Source organism: Aquarana catesbeiana, linkage group LG03 (genome assembly GCF_042186555.1).
Source record: "Aquarana catesbeiana isolate 2022-GZ linkage group LG03, ASM4218655v1, whole genome shotgun sequence".
Classification (NCBI taxonomy): Eukaryota; Metazoa; Chordata; class Amphibia; order Anura; family Ranidae; genus Aquarana; species Aquarana catesbeiana.
In genome coordinates, this window is record NC_133326.1 from 329497367 (window position 1) to 329513584 (window position 16218).

Consider the following 16218-nt stretch of genomic DNA (forward strand, 5'->3'; position numbering starts at 1 on the left):
AGATGCCAGTCTCTCAGGCTGGGGAGCAACTCTAGAGGGGCTCACAGCTCAGGGTAAATTGGTCAAGCACAAAACAGATCCTGCCCATCAATGTCCTGGAGTTACGGGCAGTACGTCTGGCCCTTCGGTCCTCGATGATGTCGCTTCAGGACTGCCCTATCAGGGTTCAGTCCGACAATGCCACTGCAGTGGCCTATATAAACCACCAAGGCGGTACCAGGAGTTGTTCAGCTCCGAAGGAGGTGAACCACATACTAGCCTGGGCAGAGGAACATGTGCCGTTTCTAACAGCAGTCCATATCCCGGGAGTAGAGAACTGAAAGGCAGATTATCTCAGCCACCAGCAGATCTGCCCAAGGGAATGGTCCCTACACTCGGGTTTTCCAGAAAATTTGCCAGCGTTGGGGATGCCCCGAAGTTGACCTACTAGCATCCAGGTTAAGTAACAAGCTACAGCAGTTTGTGTCCTGAACAAGAGATCCTCTGGCAATTGGAGCAGATGTTCCGATAGTTCCATAAAGCCAGTACTCCCTGGTTTATGCTTTCCCTCCAATCCCTCTCCTTCCACATTTTGTTGCACAGGATTCGGAGAGAGGGGGTTCCAGCTATTCTGGTGGCACCAGAAGGCCCTGGTTCCCGGAGATTATGAGACTGACAATAGACGGGCCATGGACGCTTCCACGTCGCCCCGATCTACTGTCTCAAGGGCCTATATTCCACCCCAATTTACAGTCTCTAAAGCATGGCTATTGAAGCCAGGGTGTTAAAGGACCATGGTGTCTACCCTAGTGAATGCTAGAAAAGCTGTCACTAGGAAGATCTATCATAAGGTCTGGAAGACTTATATTGCTTGGTGTGGAGCCAGAAAATGGCATTTTTGGAAATACGTAATTGGGAGAATTCTCTTTTCTACAGTCAGCTGTGAAAATCAAATTGGCTTTGCGTACAAGCAGAGGTCAGATTTCGGCCCTGTCCGTATTCTTCCAAAGGCCTTTAGCCTCCCATTCGCTGGTCAGAACCTTTATGCAGGGGGCAACTTGTTTGCTTCCCTCTATTAGGTCACCTATGTGTCCTTGGGACTTGAACTTTGTGCTGTCTGTGTTACAGAAACAACCATTTGATCCTAGCAAGGAAATTCCATTAAACTTGCTGTCACCTTTGTTAAAAAAAAAAAAAAAAAAAAAAAGACTTGCTGTCACACAAACTAGCCTTCCTGATGGCCATCACCTCAGCTAGAAGGGTGTCAGAGTTGGCGGCCCTCTCATGCAGGGAACCATACTTGATCCTTCACTAGGACAGGGTCGTGTTCTGACCTATTCCATCCTTTTTGCCAAAGGTGGTGTCAGCCTTTCATTTAAATTGGGACATTATTTTGCCTTTTTTCTCTCAGCCTTGTTTGGCGGAAGAGAGACGACAGCATTCCTTGGACATTGTCCAGGCAGTCGAGGTTTATTTGTCTAGATCTGCGGAGATCCGAGGATCAGACTCCTTTTTTTGTTTTCCCAAAAAGACCCAAGAAGGGGCAGGCAGCTTCCAAGGCTTCCATTGTCAATTGGGTCCGTCAATTTGTCATTCAGGCCTATGGTCTGAAACGTAACGTGTCCTCCCTTTAGGGTGAGAGCTCATTCTACCAGTGGTGTAGGAACCTCCTGGGATTTTCGCCATCAGGTATCTGTAGCTCAGATTTGTAAGGCTGCTACCTGGTCTTTAATGTATACGTTCACAAAATTTTATCAATTGAATGTTCGAGCAGCCGAGGATTCGGCTTTCGGCCGCAGTGTACTGCGGGCTGCTGTATAAGGTCTCATGGCTATTGTTTGGCAGGGTGTCTCTCTCCCCCTCAAGGCTATTGCTCTGGGATGTCCCAGTAGGTAATGAATATTCTCTGTGTCCCCATGATGTATGAAAAAGAAAATAGGATTTTTTCGTCATACTTACCTGTAAAATCCTTTTCTTTGAGTACATCATGGGACACAGTGATCCCTCCCCTCTTTTTTAAAGGGTTCAGTGCTTGCTACAAAACTGAAAAAAAGGAAAAGAGATGGCGCCAGAATCAACTGGGCAAGGATACTAATGAAATCCCAGATAAAATGAAACTAATAAGGAGCAGGGGAGAGGCATAAGGGAATAATGGGGGATACAGTTCAAAAGCAGTTCTTGTATAAAATCAGTTCTAGTGCAAGTTCCAAGATACACAAGTGGCTGCTACCTTGCGAGTGGAAGCACATTAACAGTAACAAGGAGAGACAAGGTGCGCCAGACTAAGTGTAGTATTAAAAAATCATTTAATCAAACATAAGCCAAATGGCTACTCACAAAAGGAAGATGGTAACAAGCATGTAAGTGGGGGGTCTGGGATGCAGGATGCGGAGTCATCAGGCAGTCTGAGATGCGGTCCCTGTGGAGAATAAGCTGACCGGGTCACAGTAGTACAGACAATGGGCTGCTGGGATGGTGTTGGAGCCTCTATGGGTGCCAGGCCTTGAAGATGTCCAGTACGCTGTGGATGTCAATGTCCGTGTGGGAGATGGAAGCGTGTCAGCGTGGAGCACAAGGACCGGAAGTGACAGATATGGAGCAACCAATCGGATGACGCGTTTCACTGCCCTCGCTGTTTCATCAGTTCTATCTGACCAACCAAGAGGTCGGACATATATAGTAAGAAGGGGAGGGGACAAGCGGGCATTTTAAAGCGGACTCCATGTATTTAAGCATAGGCAGAGGTACATACATTGTGTGGACTGGGAATCGCCAGACATAGACAATTGAAAGGGAAAGAATAATAAAAATAGAAAGTAAATAATAAAAACTATGGAGCCAATGAATTTCTGGAAGTATGTGACTTATAAGTGGGCAGTTATTCTATAGGGACAAACAGGGACAAACCTATAAAATTACTATAGAAAATGGATAACCTATAAAAAATGGATTACGTATGTAAATAAATTAATAAAAATACCCATATTATAAAAACAGGACATTTCATCAAAAAATTGTCCACAAATTGATTAGCATAAACCAACTTCAGCAATAGTGCATACAGCTCAAAGTGGTAGCCAGCATAAATATAGAAAGGGACAAAGAAAGAGAAGAAAAAAGGGGACCACCAGCAAGTAATGAGGGATGATAACAGTGGGTGGAATATGATATATCAATAGATGCATGTGGGTTGATTGTAAAGGACAAGCAAATATATAGCGGTAACTACAACCAATCTGATGAATGTATGTGTATGTGTATGTGTATATATATATATATATATATATATATATATATATATATATATATATATATATATATATATATATATATATATATATATATATATATATATATATATATATATATACATATACATATACATATATACACACACACTTTGACAATTTTCTTATGTTTTTATATGAATACGATGAAATGTTCTGTTTTTATAATATGGGTATTTTTATTTATTTATATACGTAATCCATTTTTTATATGTTATCCATTTTCTATTATAATTTTATAGTTTTCTCCCTATAGAATAATTGCCCACTTATAATTCACATACTTCCAGAAATTCATTGGCTCCCACATAGTTTTTATTTTATTACTTTCTATTTTTATTATTTTTTTTCCTTTTTGTTTCAATATGTTTTATTGAGTTTTTTTGAGTAAACAAGAGAAATATAAAAAGCTTGTTGTTCGCTCACGCAGGGGCTAGAGACATGTAAAAATTACCGAAGATCAATATCGTTCACAATTATCCCATAACATAGTGAAAATAGGGGATGATCTAAAAAAATAACTACTGCATAAAGTGGTGCCCTGTCCCCAAATTCGTCGCCGAAGGGGAGGCTCTTTTCCAGCACCCCCCCCCCTCCATAGGAGGCAACGGTAAGAGTTAGAATAGTGAGAAACCAGAAAGAAAGCGAGAAGAGCAAAAAGGCAGAGAGAAGGGGGTCGGGGGTCACAGATAGGAGAGGGGGAAAGGGAACGGAGGATCTCTGACACGGCGCCTCACAGAAGGGAGTCAGACCAGACAAGGTCCAAACAGGTTGCTTGAAGTGTGGGAAACTCATAAGAGATCCATGGTTCCCAAATTTTGAGAAATTTGGCGTGTGAATCATTCACAATACTGGACATTCGTTCCTGAAGTAACATAGCAGTCATGCGTGTCCTCACCCCCTGGAAGGCTACTCGTTGGCCCTTCCATGCTTGAGCTATAGTTCGTTTAGCCGCTATGAAGTGGTAAGTGGCCAGTTTCTGCTGAGAAGCGAACAGACCAGGTATTGGACAATGTAATAGGGCTACCTAGCATCCCTTTGGACTGTTAGATGGAAGAGTGTCTGCAGCATAGGAGTGCGCCATCACACCGCTGTCCACAGTTGCGGAAGCATCTATCAGTACTGCTTGGGAAGGCCTTAGCCGTGCGGACCGGGACCCAGTACCATCGGAATAGGACCTTATATGCTGCTTCTAAGTGTTTGTATTAAATGAGCATTTGGCTACCATTTTCCAGGCCTTACTCCAGTCTTCCAGGTCTATGGGAGCCTGGAGGTCCCTTTCCCAATGGGCCATATAAGAGAGGGGTGCTGATGACGGACCTTCATTCAAGGATGCATAGCTAGCTGAGATGAGGCCGGAAGACCCGAGGGCATGCTGACATGTATGTTCAAAAAAGTTTTTTTGAAATGGGTAAGTGGACGTGCGGCGCAAGGCAGTAATCCCATGTTTTAACTGAAGGAAATGATAATGCTCTCTAACCGGTGCGTCGTGTGTTTCTCGGATGGTCTCCCAGGAAGGAAAGGAGCGGGAGGAAAGAAAGTCTAGAACCCGTGGTTAACCATGTGAGAGCCACCAAGAAAATGCCTGTGGCTCTTCCAGGCCTGGGGGGAAAAGAGGATTGTGAGTGATGGGGAGTAAAGGTAAAAAGGAGGACATCAAATTACCAGAGAAGTGAACTGAGTCCCAAATCTGCAGACCATGCAGCAGCACAGGGCTCAAAGAGGGGGGGTGTAATTTGAGGGAGCCAGAGCAGAGCTTGGAGTGAGGATGGGTTGCAGTTGGGCAATTCAAGTAACACCCACAGAGGAACATCTGAGGACGCGTGGAGCATGGTCAGTGGGGGAAATCTGCGCTGCTGTATAGTACTTGGAGACATTGGGGACCCCCAGGCCTCCTTGTAGTCTATGGGTATAAAGAGTAGATCTAGGGACTCTAGAACATTTATGCGCCCAGATAAATTGGAGGATCCTGTTCTGCAAAAGTCAAAGAAAGAAAGAGGGCACTCTAACTGGCAGAGTGGGAAAATAATAAAGACTTTGGCCAGGATCGTCATTTTAGCTGCCGAGATCCTTCCTATCCATGAAAGGGTGGGAAATTGCCATGATTGCATAAGGGTGGTCAGGGTTCGCAGCAAGGGGTAGTAGTTGGCGGAGAACAAAGAAGAGTAGGAGGGCGTTAGTTTGATGCCTAAAAATTCAATTGAGTGAGATGCCCAACGATATGGGAAATATTCTTGAAGATGCTGCACCATATCCGTAGGGAGGTTTATTTTTTTAAATTTATTTATGGCACTTATATAGTGCCATCAATTTACGCAGCGCTTTACATATACATTGTACATTCACATCAGTCCCTACCCTCGAGGAGCTTACAATCTAAGGTCCCTAACTCACATTCATACATACTAGGGACAATTTAGACAGGATCCATATAACCTACCAGCATGTCTTTGGAGTGTGGGAGGAAACCGGAGTACCCGGAGGAAACCCACGCAGGCACAGGGAGAACATGCAAACTCCAGGCAGGTAGTGTCGTGGTTGGGATTCGAACCAGCGACCCCTCTTACTGCTAGGTGAAAGTGCTACCCACTACACAACTGTGCCGCCCAGCGCTGTGGTCTTGGAAGAGTTAATTTGAAGGCCAGAGATGGCTGAAAATTGGTCAAGCACAAGTTGCAGGTTGGGGAGGGAGATGAGTGGGTTTGATAGAATCAGAAGCGCATCGTCTGCAAAAAAATTGGCCTTGTATTGGACTTCAGCATAAGGGACGCCCGAAATGTTGGTGTTGGCCCTATTTTTTCCTTTTCAATTGTCTTTGGCGATTCCCAGTCCACACAACGTATGTACCTCTGCCTATGCTTAAATACATTGAGTCCGCTTTAAAATGCCCACTTGTCCCCTCCCCTTTTTACTATATATGTCCGAACTCTTGGTTGGTCAGATAGAACTGATGAAACAGCGGAGGCTGTGAAACGTGTCATCTGGTTATTCCATAGACGTCACTTGCGGTCCTTGTTGCACTCCACGCTGACACACATTTCTGGTTCCGGTTTTTGGCTTCCATCCCCCACACGGACATTGCCATCCACAGCGTACTGGACATCTTCACCGCCTGGCACCCATAGAGGCTCCACCACCATCCCAGCGGCCCATTGTCTGTACTACTGTGACCCGGTCAGCTTATTCTCCACGCAGACCGCATCACGGACCGCCTAATGACCCCGCATCCTGCATCCCGGACCCCCGACTTAAATGCTTGTTACCATCTTCCTTTTGTGAGTAGCCATTTGGCTTATGTTTGATTAAATGATTTTTTAATACTACACTTAGTCTGGTGCACCTTGTCTCTCCTTGTTGCTACAAAACTGAAGCACTTCCTGTATGGGAGAGGTTATATAGGGGATCACTTCCGGCCAAAAGACCCTTGGTCTACCAGTGTCCATTCACCTGGAGATGAAGTATAACCCAGTAGGTAATGAATATTAACCTAACTCTGTGTCCCATGATGTACTCAAAAGGATTTTACAGGTAAGTATGATGAAAAAATCCTATTTTACTTTTGTCTCTGTTACTGTTGGAGAGGTTTCCCTTCAAATTTTGCAGTTCTAATCCTTCCCCACTGTTTCCCAAAAAAATTTTGGCTGTAGATGTGCTTTATGTGTATTACTTGTTCCAACGGTTTTACTTTTCTCTGCATACAGTGTTGTGTAAGATGTTTGCTCATATGACACATCCAGTTGGTGCATTATTTCTTCGATAATGGGTCTTTTTAGTTTGTGTATTTTGTCTGTATTGTGGTAGTAGCGTTCCTGCCACTATTGGTCATTAATACTTGGCTTTAAAAGTGAAAGTGCATCTCTTTCATTTGGTTGACAACTTCTCCCATAGAAAATGTTGTATTTTTCATCTCTTCCTTCACAGGTCTGTGAAAAGCCAGGGGAACTGCTGCTTTGTGAGGCCCAGTGTTGTGGAGCATTTCACTTGGAGTGCCTTGGGTTGAGTGGCATGCCGCGGGGAAAGTTCATCTGTAGTGAGTGTTCTTCAGGTAAGTGTAGGATTGTTCTGTAACATTAGGCAAGGCGAGTTTGTGCGCCTTTTACCAAAGTGAAAATGCTACAACGCTTCATCCCAGCTTTTATCATAAAATACGTGCAACAATATACTGAATGATCATACATAGTAGAAGTGAGAACTGTTAAAAGTTGTAAGATAAAGGGTCCAAGTTACTAAAAAGCTGATAATGTTCATCCGTATTCTGTCAGTCTTTAATTTGGCTACGTGAATTCGTTTTTTTCTTTTTCTAGGTGTCCATTCATGCTTTGTGTGCAAGACCTCTGATTCTGGGGTGAAACGCTGTTCTCTAGCTCTATGTGGGAAGTATTATCATGAAAGCTGCGCTTTTAGTTATCCCCCCACTTTACAGCTTAATAAAGGCTTCCGCTGTTCCTTGCATGTGTGCGTCACCTGCCATTCCAACTATCCCAGCAACCCATCATCTTCTAAAGGTAAGTAATGCTAATTGATCCTCAAGTGCTAAGTGAAATGAGTACTAGTAACCTTAACTATTTAAAAACGTTAAGTATACCTTGCCCCAGCTTGACAGCAAGATCCACACCGTGGGGGTTATTTTACTAAAACTGGAGAGTGCAAAATCTGACGCAGCTCTGCATAGACGCCAATCAGCTTCTAGGTTTTATGGTCAAAGCTTAATTGAACAACCTGAAGTTAGAAGCTGGCTACCATGCACAGCTGCACCAGATTCTGAGTACACCAGTTTTGATAAATCTCCCCCTGTGTTTCCAGAGCACTGACAGGAGCTCCTGCATAAATAAAGCCTGAAACCGTAATTGCATGTTTCATTGATTAAAAAAAATTGTTTAGAGTGTATATGCTAGTCTTTCTCAACCAAGGATCCATGGAACCATAGGGGTTCCTTAGACCAAGAGCAATTTCTGCTTCTTAGGTAAGAAACCACCGACGCCAGCTGTTCTTTATTTTTTCTGTAAGGGTTTTTTTTTCCACTGACCACTAATGTAAGGAACATTCTTCCCAGTGACCCATCACACTAATGTACTGTGAGCTGTTGACGTACGCAGGGGTTCCCTCAGATAGGAAAGTTATTTCAAGAATTTCTCCTTGTTAAAAAAAAAATGTTGAAAATGGCTGGTATATGCAGATCAGGGACAATTGAGATTAAAGTATGTAGAAACCATAACGATGAATTCCTTATTTTCTCTCCTTTGGTCTCGTAAATATACAGTTTGAAGTGTTTAGTTATTGGTTTGATAAATGCGAAAAGAATACATGTTGATTCTGCCAGAAATCTATAGTCTGCAGTGTTTTTTCAGTGTTAGAAAGTGTTAGGATTTCAGAACACTTGTATTTTAAATTTTGTTCTTGGCCTTAGAAACACTTATCGATTTTACATATTCATAACTGGTTCTGTTTGAGAAGGTGACAAATTTGTGCTGGTGTTTGCAGATTATATAATTTAGCAATGTTCATGTTTAAAAAAAACAAAAAGGGTCTGGACATATCCACCCTAGGTTCACACCTAAGCATTTTTTAGTGCATTTTGCAGAAACGCACTACAGTCCATTTAACATGGTTTCCTATGGTACTAGTTCACATCTATAGGTTTTGCGGCCATTGCGTTTTTGGAAAGGGTCTAGACTTTTTGTTTTCCTCTCCCTTTCCTGACCTGCCGGGCGGCAAGCTCGGATAAGGGTCTGTTATGGATTTTGGGGGGGACCCCATGCAATATTATTTTTCTTTTTAAATCAACTTTGGCATGGTGGTCCCCTCCGAATCCATACTAGACCTGAAGGGCCTGGTATGGACCTGGGGGGGGGGGGGACCCCACACCGATTATTTTTAATTTTTTTTTTTTTCTTCTAACATTCAGCTTTCAGCTGGGAACCTGCTGTATGCAAAAATGCATACACGCTGGTTTAAAAACGCGAAATGCACTGTAAAGCTAAAGTGTGCCTGAAAAACGAATCAAGCGCAGCTGTATAGATGTGACCCTAGACTGTGCGTGCGTGTGTGTGCAAATTCTCATATTCAACTGTAATCAAGACATAATTGAAATGTTTTCTTTTACAACAGGTCGGTTGATGAGATGTGTTCGTTGCCCGGTTGCATATCATGCCAATGACTTTTGTCTGGCTGCAGGAACAGTTACCCTTGCTTCTAACAGCATTATTTGCCCCAACCACTTTACTCCACGTAGAGGATGCAAGAACCACGAGCATATCAATGTTAGCTGGTGCTTTGTGTGCTCTGAAGGTAAAGACATCATTCTGTTGTCTTTTATAGGAACACTGAAATATGTATTCTCAGTAAGGCAGGCCATACACAGAGCAAATTTCTTTCCTGCTTGATTCGCTTGATTTCCCCCATCAACAGACAGTGTTGACAGGGGTATCCCTCCCTGCAGAGGAAGATGTCCCTGCCGGGAGAAGACAGTAATTTATTGCTAGCGGCTATACGAATCACTAGCGATAATCACACGTGAAATCCGGCAGGCTGGTTGTACCCAAGTTGATCGATCAACTTGGGACATTCAGCCTGCTCATACATGGTTCGAATCTCAGTCCAGCCTTAGGTAGATTTATATTACTGGCTTATTGGTATGATCTGTTCTAAACAACCCTAGTTTCTTTCCATCTGTTGAGGGACAGAGGATTCTTTAGACAACTGAGTTCTACTACTGCCTAAAAAAGTATTGGACATTACAAGGAAAAAACAGAAGGCCAGTCCTATGGTCAGTCCACAACCAGCATGCTTCATTTTTTGCTAATGTCTTTAGGAGAATGGATGTCTAATCAGCTCTGTAAATTCCATGCCCCTCTTTGTGGAATTTTTCGATCATCCACCAACTGCTGGTTCTTTTGTACTTTACCTCGCTAGTACTTATTTAACTATTACTTGTTACCAAGAAAAACATCTTCTACTGGTAACAAGTCTGTTCTAAGACGGGCAGTCCTCAGCTCTTTGCATTGTGAAGGACTCCTGTTTATATAATTCCCACTGAATTGTCTGTACAAAATGAGGGGATATTTGGGCAAGTTAGCTGTTTCATTAGCTCATTTGGACCTTTTATTTTTTTAATCTTGTCTTTACATTAGGTGGAAGTCTCCTTTGTTGTGAATCTTGTCCAGCTGCTTTTCACCGTGAGTGTCTTAACATCGAAATGCCAGAGGGCAACTGGTTCTGCAATGACTGTAAAGCTGGCAAAAAACCGCATTATAAGGAAGTGGTGTGGGTCAAGGTTGGGAGATACAGGTAAAGAAATTGAGTGTGAACCCGCAAACCACATTCTTTTCATTTGCCATGTAGGTACATGGTAACCAAACGTTTTCTATTCCTTATCAGGTGGTGGCCAGCTGAGGTTTGTCATCCAAAGAGCATTCCTACAAACATCATGAAGATGAAGCATGATATTGGAGAGTTTCCAGTTTTATTTTTTGGGTCAAAGGATTATTTGTGGACCCACCAGGCCAGAGTGTTTCCATATATGGAAGGAGACGCCCTCAACAAAGATAAAATGAGCAAAGGGGTGGATGCCGTCTACAAAAAGGGTATCTTCAGATGATTTCCCATGGTTTGTATACAGTGACACTTGATGTACATTCCTTGCCTTCTAATTGATTTTCATTTTATGTAGGGCTAATGGAAGCTGCAGAAAGGTTTGAAGAACTAAAAGCACAGAAAGAGATGAGGCAGCTACAAGAGGAAAAGAAAAATGACAAAAAGCCTCCACCATATAAGCACATTAAAGTGAGTCCTCATCTCCTTTGTGTTTTTGACTATCCTAAAATATTCTTTCTTATTGGAGCTTTACATTACCGTGTCATAGCCGAAAGACGAATACAGCGTGGCTCTGTTGTTCCGGGAGGACGTCCATGGACATCCTCCTGGAACAGTGTTGCATGACCGCGCAATTGTCATTCAAATTGCGACACCGCTGAAAGCTGAAAATTGGCCTGGGCAGGAAGGGGGTGAGTGTGCCCTGTATTTAAGTGGTGAATAAATTAAACCTACTAATAGGAAGATGGACACTACCTGTTTGTTGGTCCAGTACGATCAATAAGAATGCGTTTGTCTTTCTGCTAACTAAGCGGGGGGGAGCTGCCCTTAGTTCGGTACGATTACAAACTACGAAAACAATATTTTTGTAACTGTAACACATGTTGAATATGTTTATGTATCCAAACCTAACAATAAGCTTCTGTTTTGTACTGCTTTTTGGTCTGTTCAATATATCATTTAAAACATTTCAAGTACCTGTTGATTATGTTGAATGTTCAGAGCTGTCCTGTGTTCTCAACAAGTCTAATTCTTATCTTGGACTACAAAATATTTAGAGTCTATGTTGTAGACATGGAAAAGTGAGGGATTTGAGAAGTGTGGTAGTTGCAATGGACAACTGGAAGTGCTAGCACCACTCTGTCCACATGCTGTGTGTTGTCATCCCCCAACAGGATTTAGAAGCATGTCTCACAGATAACAGGTATTTTTCTCTAGTTGTAGGGATATAATGGGGGGCATGTACATTAATTGGAGATGTACTGCATATCTGATGGGTTTTTTTTCCCCAGATGTACATTTTAATTTGAAATCTTTTACCAGTATCAATATAACGTGATTTACTCTTGTTGGCAGGTAAATAGGCCAGTTGGGAAGGTTCAGATCCTTACAGCTGATCTGTCAGAAATCCCTCGTTGTAACTGCAAGGCAGCAGATGATCACCCGTGTGGCCAGGACTCTGAATGCATTAACCGCATGCTGCTATACGAATGCCATCCTTCAGTTTGCCAAGCTGGTGAGCGCTGCCAGAATCAGGCTTTCTCCAAACGCCAGTACCCAGATGTGGAGATCTTCCGAACTCTAAGCCGGGGCTGGGGATTACGCTGCAAAACTGATGTTAAAAAGGTGAGCTTTTTTTCGTTGTGGCTGGTGGTGTTTGATGATTCTAGAATGAAGATTCTTCTGTTTTTTTATAGGAGGGTGCAGTCTGGTGACACCCTTTCATATTTTAGTACAGTGATCAGTCGCACAAATTCCACTTTTTTTATGCTAGTTTCTTTTTTAGGGTGAATTTGTTAATGAATATGTGGGAGAAATGATTGATGAAGAGGAATGTCGAGCTCGCATCCGCTATGCTCAGGAGCATGATATATCAAATTTCTACATGCTAACCCTAGACAAGGTAATGTTTGCAACTTGGAAGGCTGTCCATCTTTCTTCATTTTCTTTTCCTAGTTTAAATGACTGGCTTTTGCAACATTCCACTGTAATACATTGTTCTGTAGAACTGCATTGTCAACAAGAACCTCATCTAGGTCAGAAGGTTGGGGTAGATTTATTAAAGTGTTTCTAAACCCAAAAATGTAAATTCTTAATCATACAAAAAGGGACACAGGATGAGTTAAAGCATTTAACCCAAAATAAAAAAAGATCCTGTTCTTTTAAAGCATATTATACAGCACAGTGCTTGTGCTGTGTCATTTGACCCCCTGTAACACCTGAAATACCTGGCTGATCCTGACAACTTCTACCCTCCCCAGTTTCTACTGACCACGGTTCATCACGGCTGCTGAGCCCTCACACCATGGTCAATTTGCGTGCTTCCGTCATCCGCTGTGTCTCCTGTCTCTCCTCTGTGCTCCCAATACCCCCCCGCCTGTCAGCTCCGCGTCTGTGCCCGCCCCCTCCCCTCCTCTTGCTTAAATTAGGGTTAAATTGACACTATTCTCTCGGTTTATTCATGTAAACTGTGACTGTGCTTAATAAAAATAATGCAGCTATATACCAGTTTACAGAGCGCTGATCGGTGCTCACGTGACCCGTTGGCTCTCTCCTCCTCCCCTCCTGACTGACGTTAGCGGGGGATCCTTGCGCGCCCACTCCAGCTGTCAGGCCGAGAGAGGAGAGAGCTGGCTGGTCACTTGAGCGCCAATCTGCACTCTGTAAAAAGCTATATAGCTGCATTATTTTTATTAAGCACAGTCAGTTTACATGAATAAACCGAGAGGATAGTGTAAATTTAACCCTGTGGGTTAACAACCACTTTAACTCAGGAACATTAGTGTTATGCTGCTGAATTTAAGAGAATGGTCACTGGCCAACAAATCTGTGAAGACTGCGTAGTGTAATTATGTAAAAAATTCTAACCATGTTAGCGCACTCAAAAAACAGAAGTTGCAAGAGTACTCTTAGAAAAAGGGCCCTTAAAAAGTGGGCTATCCCTGTAGCGGACTCCGACATTTCCTGCATTAACAAGACTGACTGTCCTATGGAGGGAATCTGGTAATTAAAGACCCTGTACATTGGCTGGAAGCTGCCATGTCAATCTGCCAGACCTTAGCTGTCTGGTCCCAATGATATTTCTCTGGATCCTGGATCTATCCTAATAAATCCTTCTGTCCTCCAACAACTGGAACTTATGCTTGTGGCCCTGCTGTACTGTGTTTATAGGCTAGCAGACATTTTCTTTCTCGTACATCACGGGACACAGAGCCTCAGTAATTACTGATGGGTTATATAGGGTATCACTAGGTGACTGGACACTGGCACACCCTAAACAGGAAGTTCAACCCCCTATATAATCCCTCCCCCTACAGGAATACCTCAGTTTTTTCACCAGTGTCTTAGGTGTTGGACGTGTAAAGATGTCCTGTGCTTGGCTCCAAAGGGAATATCCTATATCCTATTCAGGGGCAAGACAGGCGAACTGGATCCATTTCAAAGTGTCCTTTTTAGGCCGAATTGAATGGTACCCGGGCCTCGTGTCTGAAGAAACGAGGTTTTACCTGTAACGCTTCTCTTTTTAGAGAGCTGGACCCCGCATTTCAGAATTTGGATTTTCTAGCCTTATTCTTGGCCGGGTGCTTTACAGGCCCAGAACTGCGGATCCCCCTATCCATAGGGGGCCCCAGTCTCTGAAGGTTTTCCAAACGGAGCCCACCGTGAGAGGTGAAGATTGGGTCTGTATAACAGGACCCTGCAGCTGGATAAGGTAAGGGAGATCCCACAGAATTTTTTAATTCTAGTAGGTTTCTCCTTTAAGTAAATGTATGCTATGCCTATTGTGGCCACCGGGGGCTGCCAAGAGCACATACCTTCACATGCTTGATTGTCTGTCTCAGTGTTCACGCTGCACAGCTCCTCCAGCCGAGCTCCAGGTCGGATGGGATTGGGGGCTCTTCCTGTAGGGATATTCCCCCCAAGATTAGGGGGGGCCGCAGTGGTCTGTGAGGGGGTAGTATACCGCACTATCACCACCGCCGCCATTACCATGTGGCAGACCCCATCACCTGCCGGCCTTTCTCCTTTCTCCTCCGCCCCAGCCTCCCCTCCATGCTTGTCCCCGAGGGTCGGCTCGCATGGGAAAGCGCACGTTTTTTGAGGAAAAAACGGACGCCCACATCGCCGGCTGCACAGGCTATAAGAAGCACACTTTTCAGGTGCACACAGCCTATGGAGGGACACAGAGCTGACGGTCGCATGCAAGGTGGGACACAGGCATTCTCCTAGGCAGCATTTACTAAGAAACACTTGACTGGGCATTGGTAGCAGCAGCAAGTTGCTGGACTACATCGCTCAGCAGTCAGTGTTTCATTTGTGTGATACCTCCACCTTGTTGCTTTGCACTATGTGTAGAAGAGGTACAAATACCCCAAAAACCAGAGGCTCTAGGGGATCTCCCTCAGGCTCTGAGTACCCCCCTTCTGCAGCACCTTCCCCCCCGAAGGACATGGGATGGCTGGCCAGGGAGAGCCGTTGGAGTCAGGGGCTGCATCTGCTTCTGGCACTTCAGCCCCTGTATACATTACGCAGGAGGTTTTTTCCTCAAACCATTAATGGACTAGAGAAAAGATTAATGGCCTTAATCGCATCTTCACTCAGTGGAAGAAAACGCATTCGGTCTTCCTCTGTTACCCAGGACCCTCAGGCAGAGGAACTCTGGGGAAAAAGGAGAAGAATCCCTTTCAGAGGATCGGGATGGGACTGATGATTCCTCCTCTGAGAAATCAAGTGGAGAAGGGCCCTCTTCAGCTTCTCCGGATGAGAAGGTCTTAGTACAGATCCTTGCTGGATTGGTCCGCTCCACATTTAAGTTACCCGTATCTGAGTCAGTTAAAGAAACCTCTTCTTCTTTGGGGTCACTGAAGCCTCCTCAAACAACACATGCTTTTCCTGTTCATAATCTGCTAGAAAAGCTCATTTATTCTGAGTGGGATCACCCAGATAAAGGTTTTCAATTCTTTATCCTATGGAAGAAAAGTTTATAAAGATGTGGGGGATACCGGCTGTTGATGCCGCCATTTCCTCCGTAAATAAAAGTCTGACTTGTCCTGTAGACAATGCTCACATGCTCAGGGATCCTGTTGATAAAAAATGGAATCCCTGTTGAAGGATATTTTCTCCTTAGCAGGTTCAGTAGCTCAACCTGCAGTGGCAGCGTTTGAAGTCTGTCAATACCTAAGAGACCATGTTAAGCAGGTCCTTAAAGTTCTACCTGAACAGCAGGCCCAGGGGTTGGCTAACCTTCCAGCGGCCTTATGTTTTGCTGTTGACGCCATCAGAGATTCTATCATCCAAACCTCTCGTCTTTCACTTGGGTTGATGCATATGCGTAGAATCTTATGGTTGAAAAATTGGTCGCCCGAAGCACCATGTAAGAAACTTCTGGCTGGATTTCCATTTCATGGTGCAAGGCTGTTTGGCGAGGATTTGGACAATTATATCCAAAAGATCTCTAGTGGGAAAAGCACTCTTACCTGTTAAGAAAAGGAGTAAGCGTCCCTCTTTCAAACGGGCTCTTTCCCCAGTGCCAGGAGCATCAGCCTCCAGGCAGTCGCGACGGCCTCTTCCGTCAGGGTCCAGAAATAAATTTCAGAGTCAACGCCAGAGACAAAAGAAGTCCTGGGGGAAGAAGCCTACT

At 43.9% G+C, this 16218-nt stretch overlaps 1 protein-coding gene across 4 annotated transcripts in view; it reads left to right on the forward strand.

Moving 5' to 3' along the window:
- NSD1 (nuclear receptor binding SET domain protein 1) overlaps positions 1-16218 on the forward strand; it is a 128877-nt gene that overhangs the window by 68945 nt on the left and 43714 nt on the right. For all 4 annotated transcript variants that reach the window (XR_012242874.1, XM_073620484.1, XM_073620483.1 and 1 more), the window contains exons 14-21: positions 7188-7311; positions 7571-7771; positions 9375-9554; positions 10397-10553; positions 10644-10849; positions 10936-11048; positions 11934-12203; positions 12364-12480. Coding sequence is in view for 3 of the 4 variants with exons in the window: in XM_073620484.1 (XP_073476585.1) it covers positions 7188-7311; positions 7571-7771; positions 9375-9554; positions 10397-10553; positions 10644-10849; positions 10936-11048; positions 11934-12203; positions 12364-12480 (1368 nt within the window). In the remaining variant the exon portion in view is untranslated. The remainder of the gene's footprint in view (positions 1-7187; positions 7312-7570; positions 7772-9374; positions 9555-10396; positions 10554-10643; positions 10850-10935; positions 11049-11933; positions 12204-12363; positions 12481-16218) is intronic.